The sequence below is a fragment of the Scyliorhinus torazame genome, chromosome 5, assembly GCF_047496885.1.
Source record: "Scyliorhinus torazame isolate Kashiwa2021f chromosome 5, sScyTor2.1, whole genome shotgun sequence".
In the NCBI taxonomy this organism is placed as follows: domain Eukaryota; kingdom Metazoa; phylum Chordata; class Chondrichthyes; order Carcharhiniformes; family Scyliorhinidae; genus Scyliorhinus; species Scyliorhinus torazame.
The window spans coordinates 161,557,858-161,573,219 of NC_092711.1; the positions used below are offsets into that span (position 1 = coordinate 161,557,858).

General features: G+C 47.8%; 1 protein-coding gene across 1 annotated transcript; it reads right to left on the reverse strand.

Annotated features, from left to right (window-relative positions):
• Window positions 1-213: 213 nt before the first annotated feature.
• Window positions 214-4,763, reverse strand: LOC140422264 (uncharacterized). The gene is made up of 2 exons (XM_072507312.1): window positions 4,728-4,763; window positions 214-2,333 (listed from the first exon to the last, which is right to left on the reverse strand). Exon 2 carries the CDS (start codon window positions 1,975-1,977, stop codon window positions 1,276-1,278), a length of 702 nt encoding a protein of 233 aa, XP_072363413.1. The 5' UTR covers window positions 1,978-2,333; window positions 4,728-4,763; the 3' UTR covers window positions 214-1,275.
• Window positions 4,764-15,362: the final 10,599 nt, after the last annotated feature.

Below are 15,362 nucleotides of genomic sequence, written 5' to 3' on the forward strand. Positions count from 1 at the left end.
GGTGGCATGCTTTAGGGGGATCCAAACAGAAATGGGAACTAAATATCTTCCAACCACTGTTGCTATATTTACTTGCTATAAATATGGCAGCTAATAAGGTTGCCCTTCTTAATCTAGATATGAATAGGATATGCTTTCAGAGTCACCAGGTATCAAATGATACCGCCACAAGGTTCAATCGGATATCGATCAAAGACCCAAACAACCAGTTAGTTAGTTCAAGATCAATAATACTTTATTTACACACAAGATTAACTTACACATGCAACATAAACACTACGAGCTAAATTACACCTATCACTATGACAACCTGTACTTAACTTCAGGCATCCGGCTTAGGTCAGAGGAACAGTGGTCTTTGTTCGAATCTGGATCTGCTGGGTCTGGAGAAATAACTGTGGTTCAGCTAGGCTCATCCGCATGGTAGCGAGCATTGAACTTGAACTTGCTTCTGGTCGTGGTGCTGCAGATGGAGTCCGACGTTGCCGGAGCGCCAGGTCCAAAAGAGACCGAACACATGGCAGTGTCTCTCTTTATCCTTGGGGGGGTTTTGCGCTCTTTTGGGCGGTCCTCCGGTTTGGACCCAATAATTCGGCAGTCCTCGATCACTGCCTTCGATCTGAGCCAATAAAGGGGCGGGTGCTTTGATGGCTGGGCGGGTCCTGAGTTTATGCTTCCCGAGTAAAGGGAGTGGCACCGAAATGTCTGGAATTGTATTGGATACCTGAGTACCAGTTCCTTTATCTTAGGGAAATGGGTCATTAGCATGCAAATCGGCTGGGGGTTTCGATCCCGTCTGCTTCTGCTTACAAATATACATTTAGGCTCTGAGCCTGCCTGAATCTTACATTGGCCATATTTCCCTTGAGGCTTTGCAAATGTCCATGTTTCTTTGTAAGTGGCCATCCCAGATGGCTACACCACCAAACACTATTTCGCTCTGTGATCCTCGTGAAAGTTGAAGCCAGGAATTCACAACATGGCTCAATGATCATCAGCCGACTGGAGGCAATTTTGTGAGACAAACCAGTCCAGCAAGAAGAAACCCTCCGCCCATCCCTATTGATCAACTGACACAATTAACAAAATGCAGTCCTGGATGCGATTGAGAGCAGACCAGCGGAATCCAACCCCTGTAATCAATTGTGAACTTGGTGTGTGAGCATGTGCGATGAAACACAAAGTCTCTCCCACACTGAGAGCAGAAGAACGGCCTCGCCCCATTGAGAACTTGGCGGTGTCTCCATAGTTGGGATGGATCACTGAATATCTCACCTACTCAGAGCAGGTGAACGGACTCTCCCCAGTGTGAACTCGCTGGTGTGTCCGCAGGCTGGATAACCAAGTGAATCCCTCCCCACAATGAGAGCAGATGAATGGCCTCTCCCCAGTGTGAACTCGCTGATGGCGCTGCAGGGTGGATAACCGAGAGAATCTCTTCTCACACTGAGAGCAGGTGAATGGCCTCTCCCCAGTGTGAACTCGCTGGTGTGCCTGCAGGTGGGATAACTGAGTGCATCCCTTCCCACACTGAGAGCAGGTGAACGGCCTCTCACCAGTGTGAACTCGCTGATGTCTCTGCAGGTCAGATAATTGAGTGAATCCCGTCTCACACTGAGAGCAGGTGAACGGCCTCTCCCCAGTGTGAACCCACTGGTGGCTCCGCAGGTGGGATAACTGAGTGTATCCCTTCCCGCACTGAGAGCAGGTGAACGGCCTCTCCCCAGTGTGAACTCGCTGATGTTTCTGCAGGTCAGATAATTGAGTGAATCCCTTCCCACACTGAGAGCAGGTGAACGGCCTCTCTCCAGTGTGAACTCGCTGGTGTCTCTGCAGGTCAGATAATAGAGTGAAACCTTTTCCACACTGAGAGCAGGTGAACGGCCTCTCACCAGTGTGACTGCGTCGATGAATTTCTAGCACAGACGGTGCTATGAATCCCTTCCCACAGTCCTCACATTTCCATGGTTTCTCCATGTTTTGGGTCTCCTCATGTCTGTCCAGTTCGGCCAATCAGTTGAGGCTTCGTCCATACACAGAACACGTGTACAGTCTCTCCCCGCTGTGAATGGTGCGATGTTTTTTCAGGCTGTGTAACTGGTTAAGGCTCTTTCCACAGTCAGTGCTCTGGAACACTCTCACTCGGGTGTGTGTGTCTCGGTGCTTTTCCAGTCACAATGGTGTTTAAAATCTTTTCAAGTTGACAGATGAGGCAAACATTTCTCCTTTAGATTCGAAGGCCAATGATATTCAGGTCCCAAGGAATTGAGGGACTGTCAGATCCAGACGACATGTATTAGATTTCTGTCTGTAATTTGGCCTCTTTGAATCACCTGTTGAACAATTTACAAAGATATCACTGTCAGTACAGGATAGAAATTCAGAACAAACTATTCTAGTTTCTCTGGAACTTTCTTTTCTCTTGCATTCCGCAACATCTGTAAATCTCCGTCCCACACACTCTCCCTCCATTCTCACTCTGCTGTACCTAATATTCACCCTCCCAATTCTCCTGAAGGTGCTGATTCAGGCTGATTGACAGATCCATGCTCACTGCTTCCTGGCCTGGACACAGGGACCACAACAAATCGGAGCTGCAGTCGGCCATTTGAACCTGCTCAACCATTCAATGAGAGCATTGGCCGATCTACCTCAGCATCATTTTCCAAAACTATCCCCCATATCTCTCGATACCTTCACTCCCTGGTTCTGGGAGAGGAGTGAGGGGGAGGGCAGAGGTGTGGGTGATGGTCGGACACGGTTGAGAGCCCCGTCGACCACAGTGGGTGGGAAGCCACGGTTAAGGAAGAATGAAGACACGTCAGCAGCACCGTTTTGGAAAGTGGCATCATCGGAACAGATGCGATGGAGGTGAAGGGACTGAGAGAATGGGATGAAGTCCTTCCAGGATGTGGGATGTGAAGTGCTGTAGTCGGCGTAGCTGTGGGAGTCGGTAGGTTTGTGGTGGATATTAGTGGACAGTCTATCTCAGAAATTGAAATAGAAAGGTCAAGGAAGGAAAGGGAAGTGTCGGAGACAGACCATGTGGAGGTGATAGAGGGGTGCAAACCGAAGCAAAATGAATATATTTTTCCAGACTTTGCAGAACACCTCCGGTCCATCCGCAAGCAGTTCTCAGACCTTCCTGTCGTTTGCCATTTCAACTCACCGCCCTGCTCTCAGTCCTCATGTCCGTCCTTGGCCTGCTGCAATGTTGAGGTGAAGCCCAGCGCAAACTGGAGGAACAGCACCTCATCTTCCGATTAGGCATGTTCCACCCTTCCGGACTTAACATTGAGTTCAACAACCTCAGACTCTCCACCACCTTTACCCCATTTTTATCTATCAATTTATTTTTGTTTTAATTTCTTCCATTGATCGTTTTTTCCCTCCCCATTATTCTTCTCCCCTCCCCCATTCGAATTATTTCAAGTTGCCCTTTACACACTGCTCACCTTTATTCTGCCATTCACACATTCTAACCTTTTTATGTACCACTATCAGCACCCTTCTTAGCCTTAATTACCACCATTTGCATTCCTTTTATCTTCTGTTCTCGACATCTTTGTCTATATCTCCACCTATTGCTGGTCCATATCCAGCCCCACCGCTCTATTCCACCCCCACCGCTCCATTCCACCCCCACCGCTCCATTCCACCCCTCCCCCACTACAGTACAAATCTGACCCCATTTCCAGTTCTCTCTAACTGTCACAAAGCGTCATGCAGACTCGAAACATTAGTTCCCTTTTCTCTCCACAGATGCTGTCAGACCTTCTGAGATTGTCCAGTATTTTCTGTTTTTGTTTACGATTCCAGCATCCACAGTAATTTATTTTCATAATATATCTAATCTGTACCATGTAAAAACACTCGACATATCTCTGTCCGACATGTATTTACTGTTCCTTTAAATTTTAGCCATCTCCAATAATAATAATAATCTTTATTGTCACAAGTAGGCTTACATTAACACTGCAATGAAATTATTGTGAAAAGCCCCGAGTCGCCACATTCCGGCGCCTGTTATAGAATTTACAGTGCAGAAGGAGGCCATTCGGCCCATCGCGTCTGCACCGGCTCTTGGAAAGAGCACCCTACCCAAGGCTATACCTCCACCCTATTCCCATAACCCAGTGACCCCACCCATCACTAAGGGAAATTTTGGACACTAAGGACAATTTAGCATTACCAATCCACCTAACTTGCACATCTTTGGATTGTGGGAGGAAACCGGAGCACCCAGGGGAAACCCATGCATACACGGGGAGAACGTGCAGACTCCGCACAGACAGTGACCCAAGCCGGGAATCGAACCTGGGACCCTGGAGCTGTGAAACAATTGTGCCAACCACTATGCTGCCGTGCTGTTCCGGTACACAGAGGGAAAATTCAAAATGTCCAAATTACCAGACATACGTCTTTCGGGACTTGTGGGAGGAAACCGGAGCACTTGCAGGAAACCCGCATAGACACAGGGGAAACCAACCCTTTTAATTGTGAACATTAGGAAAGAAACCACCCTTTTAGCCAAACAAATAGATGTGTCAAGCTGAGGGAGCAAAGGATGTCAATGTCTTTGAGAGAGAGAGATCTGGGCCAAGCTTTCCAGAGTCTGCACCCTCCCCGGATTCACTTCCTTTCCCTTCAGTTGCTGCAAGTGACCAATTGAAGGTGAGAATGAGAAAAGAAATGGAAAGGGGGAGAAAGGAAAGTGTTTTACTCACAGATGTTGGAGACAGGAAGAGGTTTCAGTCAGTGTCATGGTCAATCTTCATTAACACAACGTCTGCCTTCTGATTGGCTGGAGGACCAGAGTCCTTCCGGTCCTCCCAGTTTCCCATTGATTAATACCTCAGCAGGAAGGCCAGGGGCGGGCTTTCCTCCACACATGCGCAGCTTCCCCTCAGCCTTGGACATGCGCAGTACCTGATCACCCGCCCGTGCGGTGAATAGAGCGGTTTCCCTAGCGCGGGGATTGTGGGAGCTGCGGCCGACACTGTCCAAACTCCTGGGACTGGGATGAAAAGTGGAGGAGGGGCAGTGACCTCACCCTGACACAAAGTACATGTTAGTAGTCACGGGGATTGATTGTAACGTTCGCCCTTAGCACCTGGGGAGGGGAATAGGTGAGTGTGAAACTGAATCCGAGAGTCAGCATCTTCACGGGAGGAGACTTGGGGGAAAGCAGGAGGACAGAAGGATAAATTAGTGTTAAAATCAATAATGAGGAGAGCATGGGTGGGGGTCAAATATTTATAGTTTGAGAGGAAGAAGGATTTTCCGTAACAACTAGAATTGTCAGTTGTGAATTTCTATTCTGTAATCACAGCGATGACTTTTAAAAAAAACATTTTTTAATATAGATTTAGAGTACCTAATTATTTTTTTCCAATTAAGGGGCAATTTAGCATGGCCAATCCACCTAACCTACACATCTTTTTGGGTTGTGGGGGTGAGACCCACGCAGACACGGCGAGTATGTGCAAACTCCACATGGACAGTGACCCAGGGCCGGGAGTGAACCCGGGTCCTCAGCACCGTGTGGCAGCAGTGCTGACCACTATGCCACCCTGATGATGTCAATCCTATCACACCCATTAAAGTCTCTATCAGGTCAGTCTTCAACCTTCTCTTCCCCAGGGGAAATATCCCCAACCTGTTCAATATCTCCTGAAACTTAAACATTCTCAGTTCTGATATCATCCTTGTTAATCTTTCTTGCACATCCTGGAGACCCTATCTCTGTTTTAAAGGGTATATAATTAATATTTAGATTTGGTTTAATTTGGTTGAAGGTGCCTTATTTACTCAGTTCCAAACTGACCCTCTAAAATGCTTCAATTCGAAAGAGGCTTAACAATCAGGCAAGAGAGGACTCTGAAATGTCAATGTTTATTTTTTTAAAGCAGTATACTGATGAAGTACACAAGTGACGTTCACCACCAAAATTGGGTAACCTGTTCTGGTAGAAGTGTGAATCTTCTTCAGGTTCCTGACCCAACAGTGATTTCCTAAATTCCTGCCCAGGAGCACTCAGTGTCTCCGCGACTAGAGTCCAACTTACAAAACCCAGGATCACTCACAAATCCCACTTTTACCTCTTGAATTAACATGACCTCATCTTGAATAAGACCTGTTGTAATCAGACAATTGGTCATGATTGTCACTGGGTTAATTTTATTGGATTTAACCATTGATGTAAATTGTTCCATGGAGCAGAATAATGGGACTGTTCAGGATCTTTCTAATATCTGAGTTCAGACAAAATCATGAATGGTTTGCATAGAGTACATAAAGAGAAACTGTTTCCACTGACAAAAGGATTGTTAACCAGAGGACAAGATTTAAGGTTATTCACAAAAAAGCCAGAGGGGAAATGAGGACGATGAATCTGTACACAGTGAGGTGCTGTGATCCGGAATGCACTATCTGACAGGCTGGTGGAAGCAGATTCAACACCAGGAGTTGGATAAATATTAGAAAGGGACTAGTTTTCAGGGTTCATGGGGAAAGGAAGGATAGTGGGACTAATTGAGTACTTCTTTCAAAGAGCCAGCACAGGCACGATGGGCCGAATGACCTGTGTGGTGAGATTCTGTGATCAAAGATGAATAAATGTGTGTCTGCAATATGTATAGTGATGTCAATAATGTCTGGAATTCCCCTTTCCCCGTTTCAGTTGTCTCCCTTTCCTTCCAATTTGATTTTAGACAGAGAACAGAAGCAAATGGCTTTCAGTACATTGAGCAGCCCCGATCTCTATTCTCAGCCAGCGTTACACAGAGGGGGAAGGGGTGGATTCTCAGACCAGCGAGTCAAGGCAGCCTCTTTAAATGGGCAGTTCCCACAATGTATTCAGTGACCACACTGGGAACTCCTGTCCTCTCCAGTCAGCTGGCTCGTGCCAAGGACCCGGGTTTGATTCCCGGCTTGAGTCACTGTCTGTGCAGAGTCTGCACGTTCTCCCCATGTCCGCGTGGGTTTCCTCCAGGCACTCCAGTTTCCTCTCAAAAGTGCAGAAAGACGTGCTTGTTATGTGAATTCGACATTCTGAATTGTCCCTCACTATACCCAAACAGGTGCCGTAGAGTGGCGATTCGGGGATTTTCACAGTAACTTAATTGCACTGATAACGTAAGCCTACTTGTGACACTAATAAAGATTTTTATTATTAGGTGGGATGAAGTATTGAATCTCTTCCCACAGTCAGAGCAGGCAAACGGCCTCTCGTCAGTATGAACTTGCTGGTATGTCCACAGGTTGAATGGAACACTGAATACCTTTCCCACACAGAGCAGCAGAATGGTCACACCCTGAGTGTGAATGTGTCAATGAGTTTCCACTGTAGACGGACAACTAAACCTTGCTGGTGTCTCCGCAGTGTGGATGACCTTCTAAACTTCTTTGTGCAGTGAGAGCAGCTAAACGGTCTCTCCCCAGTGTGAACGCACTGGTGCATTTCCATTGTTTCTCCATGGTGCGGGTGTTTCCTGCTGTCCCTCCAGGTTAGACAATCAGTTGAAGGCTCACACAGGATACGTGTATGGTCTCTGCCCGCTGTGAATGGTGCAATGCTTTTTCAGGCTCTTTCCACAGTCAGTGAACTGGAATACTCTCACTCGGGTGTGTGTCTCTGTGCTTTTCCAGTCACACTGATGTTTAAAACATTTTGAAGCACAAGGAACAATCAAACATTTCTCCTTCTGGATTTAAAAGCCGTTGATATTCAATGAATTGAGTAACGTTGTCAGATTTTGAAGTGAAGTTTGTTTTTAAAACAAATATTTTTATTCAAGTTTTCAACATTTTAACATTTGTACAACACACAAACAAACAAACCCAAACCTCAACGCCTCTCTCCCCAACCACAAACTGCCCCCCTACTCTTTGAAGGCCACCAGATCCCCAAAATATAACACAAATAAAACCCATCTCTGGTGGAACCCCTTATCTGCCCCTCTCAGAGCAAATTTCACCTTCTCTAAATACAAGAACAAGAACTCCATTGGATCCTCCAGCCACGTCGAGGCACCGGTGCAGCGGGAGGGGAGCAAGTTGGTCTCCACCTCAACAGATCCTGCCTGCAGGCAATCAACAAGGCGAAGGCTAAAACATCTGCCCACTCACCCATCTGCAGCTCTGGCAGGTCTGACACCCCAAATACGATCACGAAGGGACCCGGCTCCAAATGCTCATGCAGAACCTCAGACATGGTGCTGAACACTGACCCCCAAAATTTCTCCAACTTTGGGCAGGACCAGAACATATGGACTTGATTGGCTGAACCCCTCCCACACTGCTCACAGCTATCCTTCCACCTCCTTGAACAACCATCTCATCCTCACCTTCATTAAGTGCACCCTGTGCACAACTTTCAATTGAATCACCCCCAGCCTCGCACACGAGGTTGAGACGTTAACCCTCTGCAGCACCTCACACCATAGTCCTCCCTCCAACACCATCCCAAACCCTTCCTCCCACTTGGTCTTAATCCTTTTCATGGACTCCTTGTTCTCTGCCATAATCCTACCATAGATCGCCAAAACAGTCTCACTCTCCAGCTCCCCCCACCTCCACCCCCCCCACCCCAACCCCCCCACCCCATCCCCCCACCCCACCCCCCCACCCCCCACCCACCCCCCACACTCCCCCTCACCCCCCCCAGACAGAGAGACTGTGCAAATAAACAGTGGATCAGTCGACATCAATAATTTTAAACTGCCTGTGATAAAGGAAATCTATGTGCTGTGTGTGATGGGAGGAAGTGGGCTCTGTGTCTGACCATCACCAAACTTGTTTCCCTCAAATTGGTAGATAGTGACATCCTGACAGATGTAAACAGATGTCCTTCTGGGTTTAATATGACTGTCAGCTATGCTCCGACAGACGAACTGTCAGTCTCTGCCTGACTCTCCTACAGCTTCCTCTCATAGTTGAGTTGGACAAGGAACACTCATCACTTGAGCTGGGAAAAGCCATTGACTGCTGAGCAATGGGTGAACATGGATTCAGATCCGCTTCTAAGTTTTGTGTCATCTGCAAACTTTGAAATTGTCCCCTGCAACCACGATCTAGATTATTAATATGCACCAGGAAAAGCAAGGGTCCAAATACTGACCCCTGGGGGACACCACTACAAACCTCCCTCCAGCCTGAAAAATATCCATTGACTGTTATTCTCTGCTTCCTATTATTCTGTCACTTTTTGTGTCCACCGTACCACTGTCTCTTTTATTCCATGAGCTATAATTCTTCCCACAAATCTGTTGTGTTGCATTGCATTGAATGCTCACTGAAAGTCAATGTACACTACATCAACGGCATTACCCTCATCAACCCTTTCTGTTACCTCCTTAAAAAATCCAGCAAGTCAGTTAAACACGATTTCCCCTTTAGAACTCCATACTGGTTCTTGCAAATCAGTCCATATTTTCCATGTGGCATTTAATTCAATCTGGAATAATTGATTCTTGAAGCTTGCCCACCAATGATGTTAAACTAACTGATCTGTAATTGCTGGGGCTATCCTTTTTGAACAAATGCATAAGATTTGTAATTCTCCAGTGCTCTGGCACCTTCAGCAAAGACTGGGAAATTATTGCCAGCTGCCCTGTAATTTATATTCTTACTTTAACACTTCCACCTTATCAATTTTGAACCCATCTAGGGACAAAGTTTGCTAGTCTGTCTCCATGGCCTGGGTAGCATCTATCTCCTTGGTAAAGACAAACAGCAAGTTTAGTTTTATTTTGAATAGGGTGTCAGTTACTGTTTCTCATTCTTTAAAAGCTCCTTCTTCACATTTGAACAGGTAATGGTAAGAGGGAGAAAACTGATACACAGTGACCCAAAAACAAGATGCTGTAAACATTCAGATAAAAGCAAGTTACTGCAGATGCTGGAATCTGAAACAAAATCAGTAAAAACTCAACAATCTCAGCAGGTCTGACAGCATCTGTGGAGAGAAAGGGAGCTAATGTTTCAAGTCTGGATGGCTTTGACAAAGAGTCATCCAGACAAAATATTTGCTCCCTTTTCTCTCCACAGATGCTGTCAGACCTGCTGAGATTGTCCAGTACATTATGGTACTGGAGACATTCCCTGTCTACCCAGCTTTATTTTGAAGTCAGCCCCTGAATTGTGTGGACACAGTTTCAGATTTCCACATTTGAGGAACAAACATTGAAATATTTGCTCCACACCCTCAGGGTTTCATCTGTTTCAAGCCACAAACAGGAAGGTCCAGTTTTCTCCTGAAGTTTCAGACAAATCAGCTTAAAATGACACAGAGTTTCAGCCAATGTGGGAGATTCCAGCTGATCCCCGCCCCTCACGCACTCCGACTGGTTGGAGGACCAGCTGCTCCCGTTCAGTCATCCAGGTCCGTCCCCTCTTTCTATTGGTCGGGGGCTGCCGTCAGTCAACCTGGCATTGTGATGCAGTGCATGCGCAATGTAGCTGCTATAGTTCGACATCAGTGCGCAGGCGCGGGAACGGAGTTTGGAGCATGCGCAATTCCAGTGTAGGCCTCGGGAAGGGACTCCTTTGTCCCGGAGAAGCGGAGTCAGCGTCAGGCGGTGGGTGGGAGGATCTGCAAACCCTTCAGAATCATTGTCAGCTCCCTGATTTGCAGCTGCCGGGAACAGGCCCAGGTTAACCCTCCTACTTCAGCAACTGGAGGATGGTTCACACCAGAGGAGGGGGACAGTAAATAAGAGCTGACACTTCGGACTCAAATCAATGAGGATTCTGATCTCTGGAAAGGAAGGAAACCCTGGGAGGTGGGCGGGGAGGATTCACAAACACCCGCTGGAGGCCCCAAACCCCCAATAGGAACCTGCAGGTCCCGAGTTTGCAGTTCCCGGGGCTTGTTTACTTCTTGTCTGCCCAAGTGAGCCGGCATCAGGGTCCCAGTGACCAGGACAGAAAATGAGTGATTAATTGATTTTATTCTCACTTTGCAAAGAGGCTTGAGAACTGAACCCAGCCAGAGTGGAGGCAGGAGGTAAACTGTAAGGAAAATAATTGTGAAGGTGCTGTGCTGGGTTTGACGGGCTGACCAACTCTCATGGTGAAAATTAAGGGTGGTGTTTGCCAGAGCTGTTGGAACATAGAAGCGGTAAGGAACATGGTTTTGTGCAGTGACAAAGATCCAATTTATAGTACAGCCAGCATCCAGGCAGCATGCAGACTGGGACAGTGGACTCAGATACATTTCTGTAACGTATGGGACTATTAAACACCCTGGGATTTGCATTCAGCACAGTGAGCAAGAGAGTGTATGGGAGTAGGATTTACTGTTTTGCAGGTACAAATGAGGAAAATATGTTGTATAGAAAATAGAATTGTATGTTCAGGATTTCTCTCTGTATAACGTTTTGTAAACTTCTTTTCCAGGGCACTAGAATGGGTGGATTTACAGACAGGAAGCTCAAACTGAATATCACAGCATGATCTGACAGAGTCACCGAGTCGCCACGGCCAGAATATCATTAGTCATTGAATTTGGAAGGAGCAATGTTTGTGTGTTCTGCCTGTGTGACACCATTTCAAACATCATTGTGTCTGGAAAAGCATCAGGACACACACTGGAATGAGAGTGTTCCAGTACATTGACTGTACAAAGAGCTTTAACCAGTAAAACAGCCTGTAAAAAAAATCACACCATTCGCAGCAGGGAGAAACCATACAGGTGTTCTGTGTATGTGGACAAAGCTTCAACGGACCGTCCAAGCTGGAGAGATATGAGGAAACTGGCACCATGGAGAAACCGTGGAAATGTGAGGACTGTGGTGAAGGATTCAATTCTTCACCCCGGCTGGAAATCCATCGACGCGTTCACACTGGGGAAAGGCCGTTCAGCTGTTCTGTGTGTGAGAGGAGATTCACTCAGTCATCTGCCCTTTGCTTACACCAGCGAGTTCACGCTGAGAAGAAACCATTCAGCTGCACAACCTGTGAAGAGAAATTCAAGTCTTTATCCATCCTCACTGAACACCAGCGAATTCACACGAGTCAGAAACCATTCATTTGCTTTGTGTGTGGGAAGGGATTCACTCAGGTATTCACCCTCCAGACACACCACCAAATGCACACAAACGAGGAACCATTCAGGTGCATCACCTGTGGAGAGACTTTTAGTCAGTCAACTGACCTCAGTGAGCACCAACACACTCACACTGGGGAGAAGCCGTTCACCTGCTCCGTGTGTGGGATGGGATTTCCTTGGGCATCCCAATTGCTGACACATCAGTGGGATCACACCGGGGGGAGACGGTTCTCTTGCTCCTTGTGTGGAGCGGGATTCACTCAGTCACAACACCTGCTGAGACACCAGCGAGTTCACAAATGACTGCAGGGATTGGAATCTGCTGTTTTGCTGCTGCTAATCGCATCCAGGATTGATAGTCTGACAATATCTGGTTTGATTCTGCTGATGTTAACAATCTCTATAACTGGCTGCAGTTTAATATTCTGAAAATGTCACTGATTTTTGGGGCTGCAATGTCCCTTTTTAAAAGCCCCATCTGTGATATTTCTCCTTAATTCAAGAACTCTCAACAGGAACACATTGACAGTAAAATTATCATAGATTATCATAGAATTTACAGTGCAGAAGGAGGCCACCCGGTCCATCGAGTTCACACCGGCTCTTGGAAAGAGCACCCTACCCAAGGTCAACACCTCTGCCCCATCCCCATAACCCAGTAACCCCACCCAACACTAAGGGCAATTTTGGACACTAAGGGCAATTTATCATGGCCAATCCACCTAACCTGCACATCTTTGGACTGTGGGAGGAAACCGGAGCGCCCGGAGGAAACCCACGCACACACGGGGAGGATGTGCAGACTCCGCACAGACAGTGACCCAAGCCGGAATCGAACCTGGGACCCTGGAGCTGTGAAGTAATTGTGCTATCCATAATGCTACCGTGCTGCCCACGTTAAGAACTTGTACTTCAATCCTAACTTGGTCTTAGATGCAAATCAGTGTCTAAAAGGTTCCACTGATTAACATCTCCAATTAGAAACTGCAGATTAATCCTTGCTGACAATTCTTACTGACTTCTTCAGTGTTCTGTCCATTATGATATTAAATTGTGAAGGAAGCGAAACAAACAGTGAAATATTATACAGGTACTGTAAAAACGTACATAGAAATCTTAACATCAACATGTACACTGATGAAGTTTGGAAGTCGCTGAGTTGAATCATTTCTGACACAGCAGCAGCAACATTTGGTAAAGGTGGAACCCACAACAAAGACTGGTTCAGACTCACTCAGCCGAGATGACACCTGTCATTGAAGCAAAAAGCAAAGTCGACCTGATGTGCAGCATAAACCCAACAGCTAGAACACTGCATTACTTGAACGTAGCCAAGACAGTTGTGTAAATATCAGGGAGATCCTGTGCAAATAAACATTGGACCAGCCTCTGTCAATAATTCCAAGCTGCCTGTGACAATGGAAATCTACGACTGATGGGGTCAAGAGGGATCTTTGTCCGACCATCACTAAAGTTGTGCGACTGAAATTGGCAGCTGGTGAAGTTCTTACCAACAGAAGTAAACAGATGTCCTGCTGGGTTGATCACGACTGTGAGCTGGACATCTCCCAGACTCTGATTGTCTCTATTGCAGCTTCCATGTTGAGTTGGAGAAGGAACCCTCACCAGTTGAGCTGGAAGATGCCATTGATTGCTGAGCAAGCAGAAAGGCACCCGGCAAGGATGGAATTCCAGCTGATCTGCTTACACACGGAAAGTCCCTTCGGCTGTCGCACCTTCATGACCTCCGACGTCTCTGATGGGCGACAGGAACCATTCCATACGTGTGATGCAAAATCATCACAACATATAAAATCAGCAGTGACAGAGGAGATTCCAACAACTACAGGGACATCTCACTCCTTAGCATCACTGGGAGGTCCTTCACTAGGGTCATGCCTAAAAGATCCATCTACTTGCAGACTGATATATCCAGAAGCATGTGGTGAACCACTGTAATAGGAGATGTAAGGTAGGACCTGCACTACAGGTTCGCCGGTAGCTCCTGCTGGCTGGCTCCGCCCACGGAGAACTGTATAAATATGCATGACCTCCAGTGCCCTGCCATTTCGCCAGCTGCAGCAGGAGGCCATGCATCTGACTGTAATAAAGCCACAGTTCTACCCAACTTTAGTCTTTGTGCAATTGATCATGCATCAATTTATTACGGTCAGATTTTCCACAGAATGGATATCAGAATTAAGCCCGATCGCCTGCAGCTAGATCCGCACGCGCCCGACGCCAGAAAAGACTTTACTCACTGGCTAGCATGTTTTGAGGCCTACATCAAGGCTGCGGACCCCAAGCCAACGGAGGCTCAGAAGATAAACGTCCTGTACTCCAGACTGAGCTCCAGCGTGTTCCCGTTGATCCAAGACGCCACGAATTACACAAAAGCAATGGAACTCCTGAAGGAACACTACGCGCAGAAGGCGAACACGCTCTTCGCCAGGCATGTACTCGCCACCCGCTCGCAACTACATGGTGAGTCCATCAAAGACTTCTGGCGGGCCCTAAATCCACTCGTCCGGGACTGTGACTGTCAGGCCGTTACGACCGCCGAACACGCAAATCTCCTCCTGCATGATGCCTTCGTGACGGGGATTGCGCCGACCGCATCCGAGAACAATTACTGGAAGGGGCCACGCTCGAACTGGCGGAGACAAAAACCTTGGCGCTCACCATGACGGTCGCATCCCGTAACGTATAATTGTACCCCTCCCGCCGCGCTGCCCACCCTTCTACTCTTTCCTACCCCTCCTGGACCCCGCTGATGACCTCCTCAGCTGGGGCCCTGCCTTCCCAATACGCCGCACGCCGATCCGCGCACCCCGGGGGTCCCCGCTGCTACTTCTGCGGTCAGCAGAAGCACCCCCACCAACACTGCCCGGCCCGCACTGCAGTTTGTAAAGCCTGCAGTAAAAAGGGCCACTTAGCGGCTGGGAGCCAGGCCAGCACAGTCGTTGCGATCGCGCCCGCTATTGCCCCCTACCCCACGCCAGACGCACAATGGGAGCCACAATCTTCTCCTCCCGGGTCCATGTGCGACCAATGGGCGCCGCCATCTTGTCCCCCTTCGTCCATGTGCGCCCTGTGGGTGCCGCCATCTTGTCCCGATCCCGCGATGTGCGCACCATGGGCGCCGCCATCTTGTCCCGACCCCGCAATGTGCGCACCAGGGGCGCCGCCATCTTGTCCCCCACAGGGTCTCCAGACATCCCTCGTGCATCAAAGCACAGTGCGCTTTCTCTGCTGACAGGTCTGCAGTGAACATGATCTTCTCCACATACCAGCTACAAGAACAATTGGT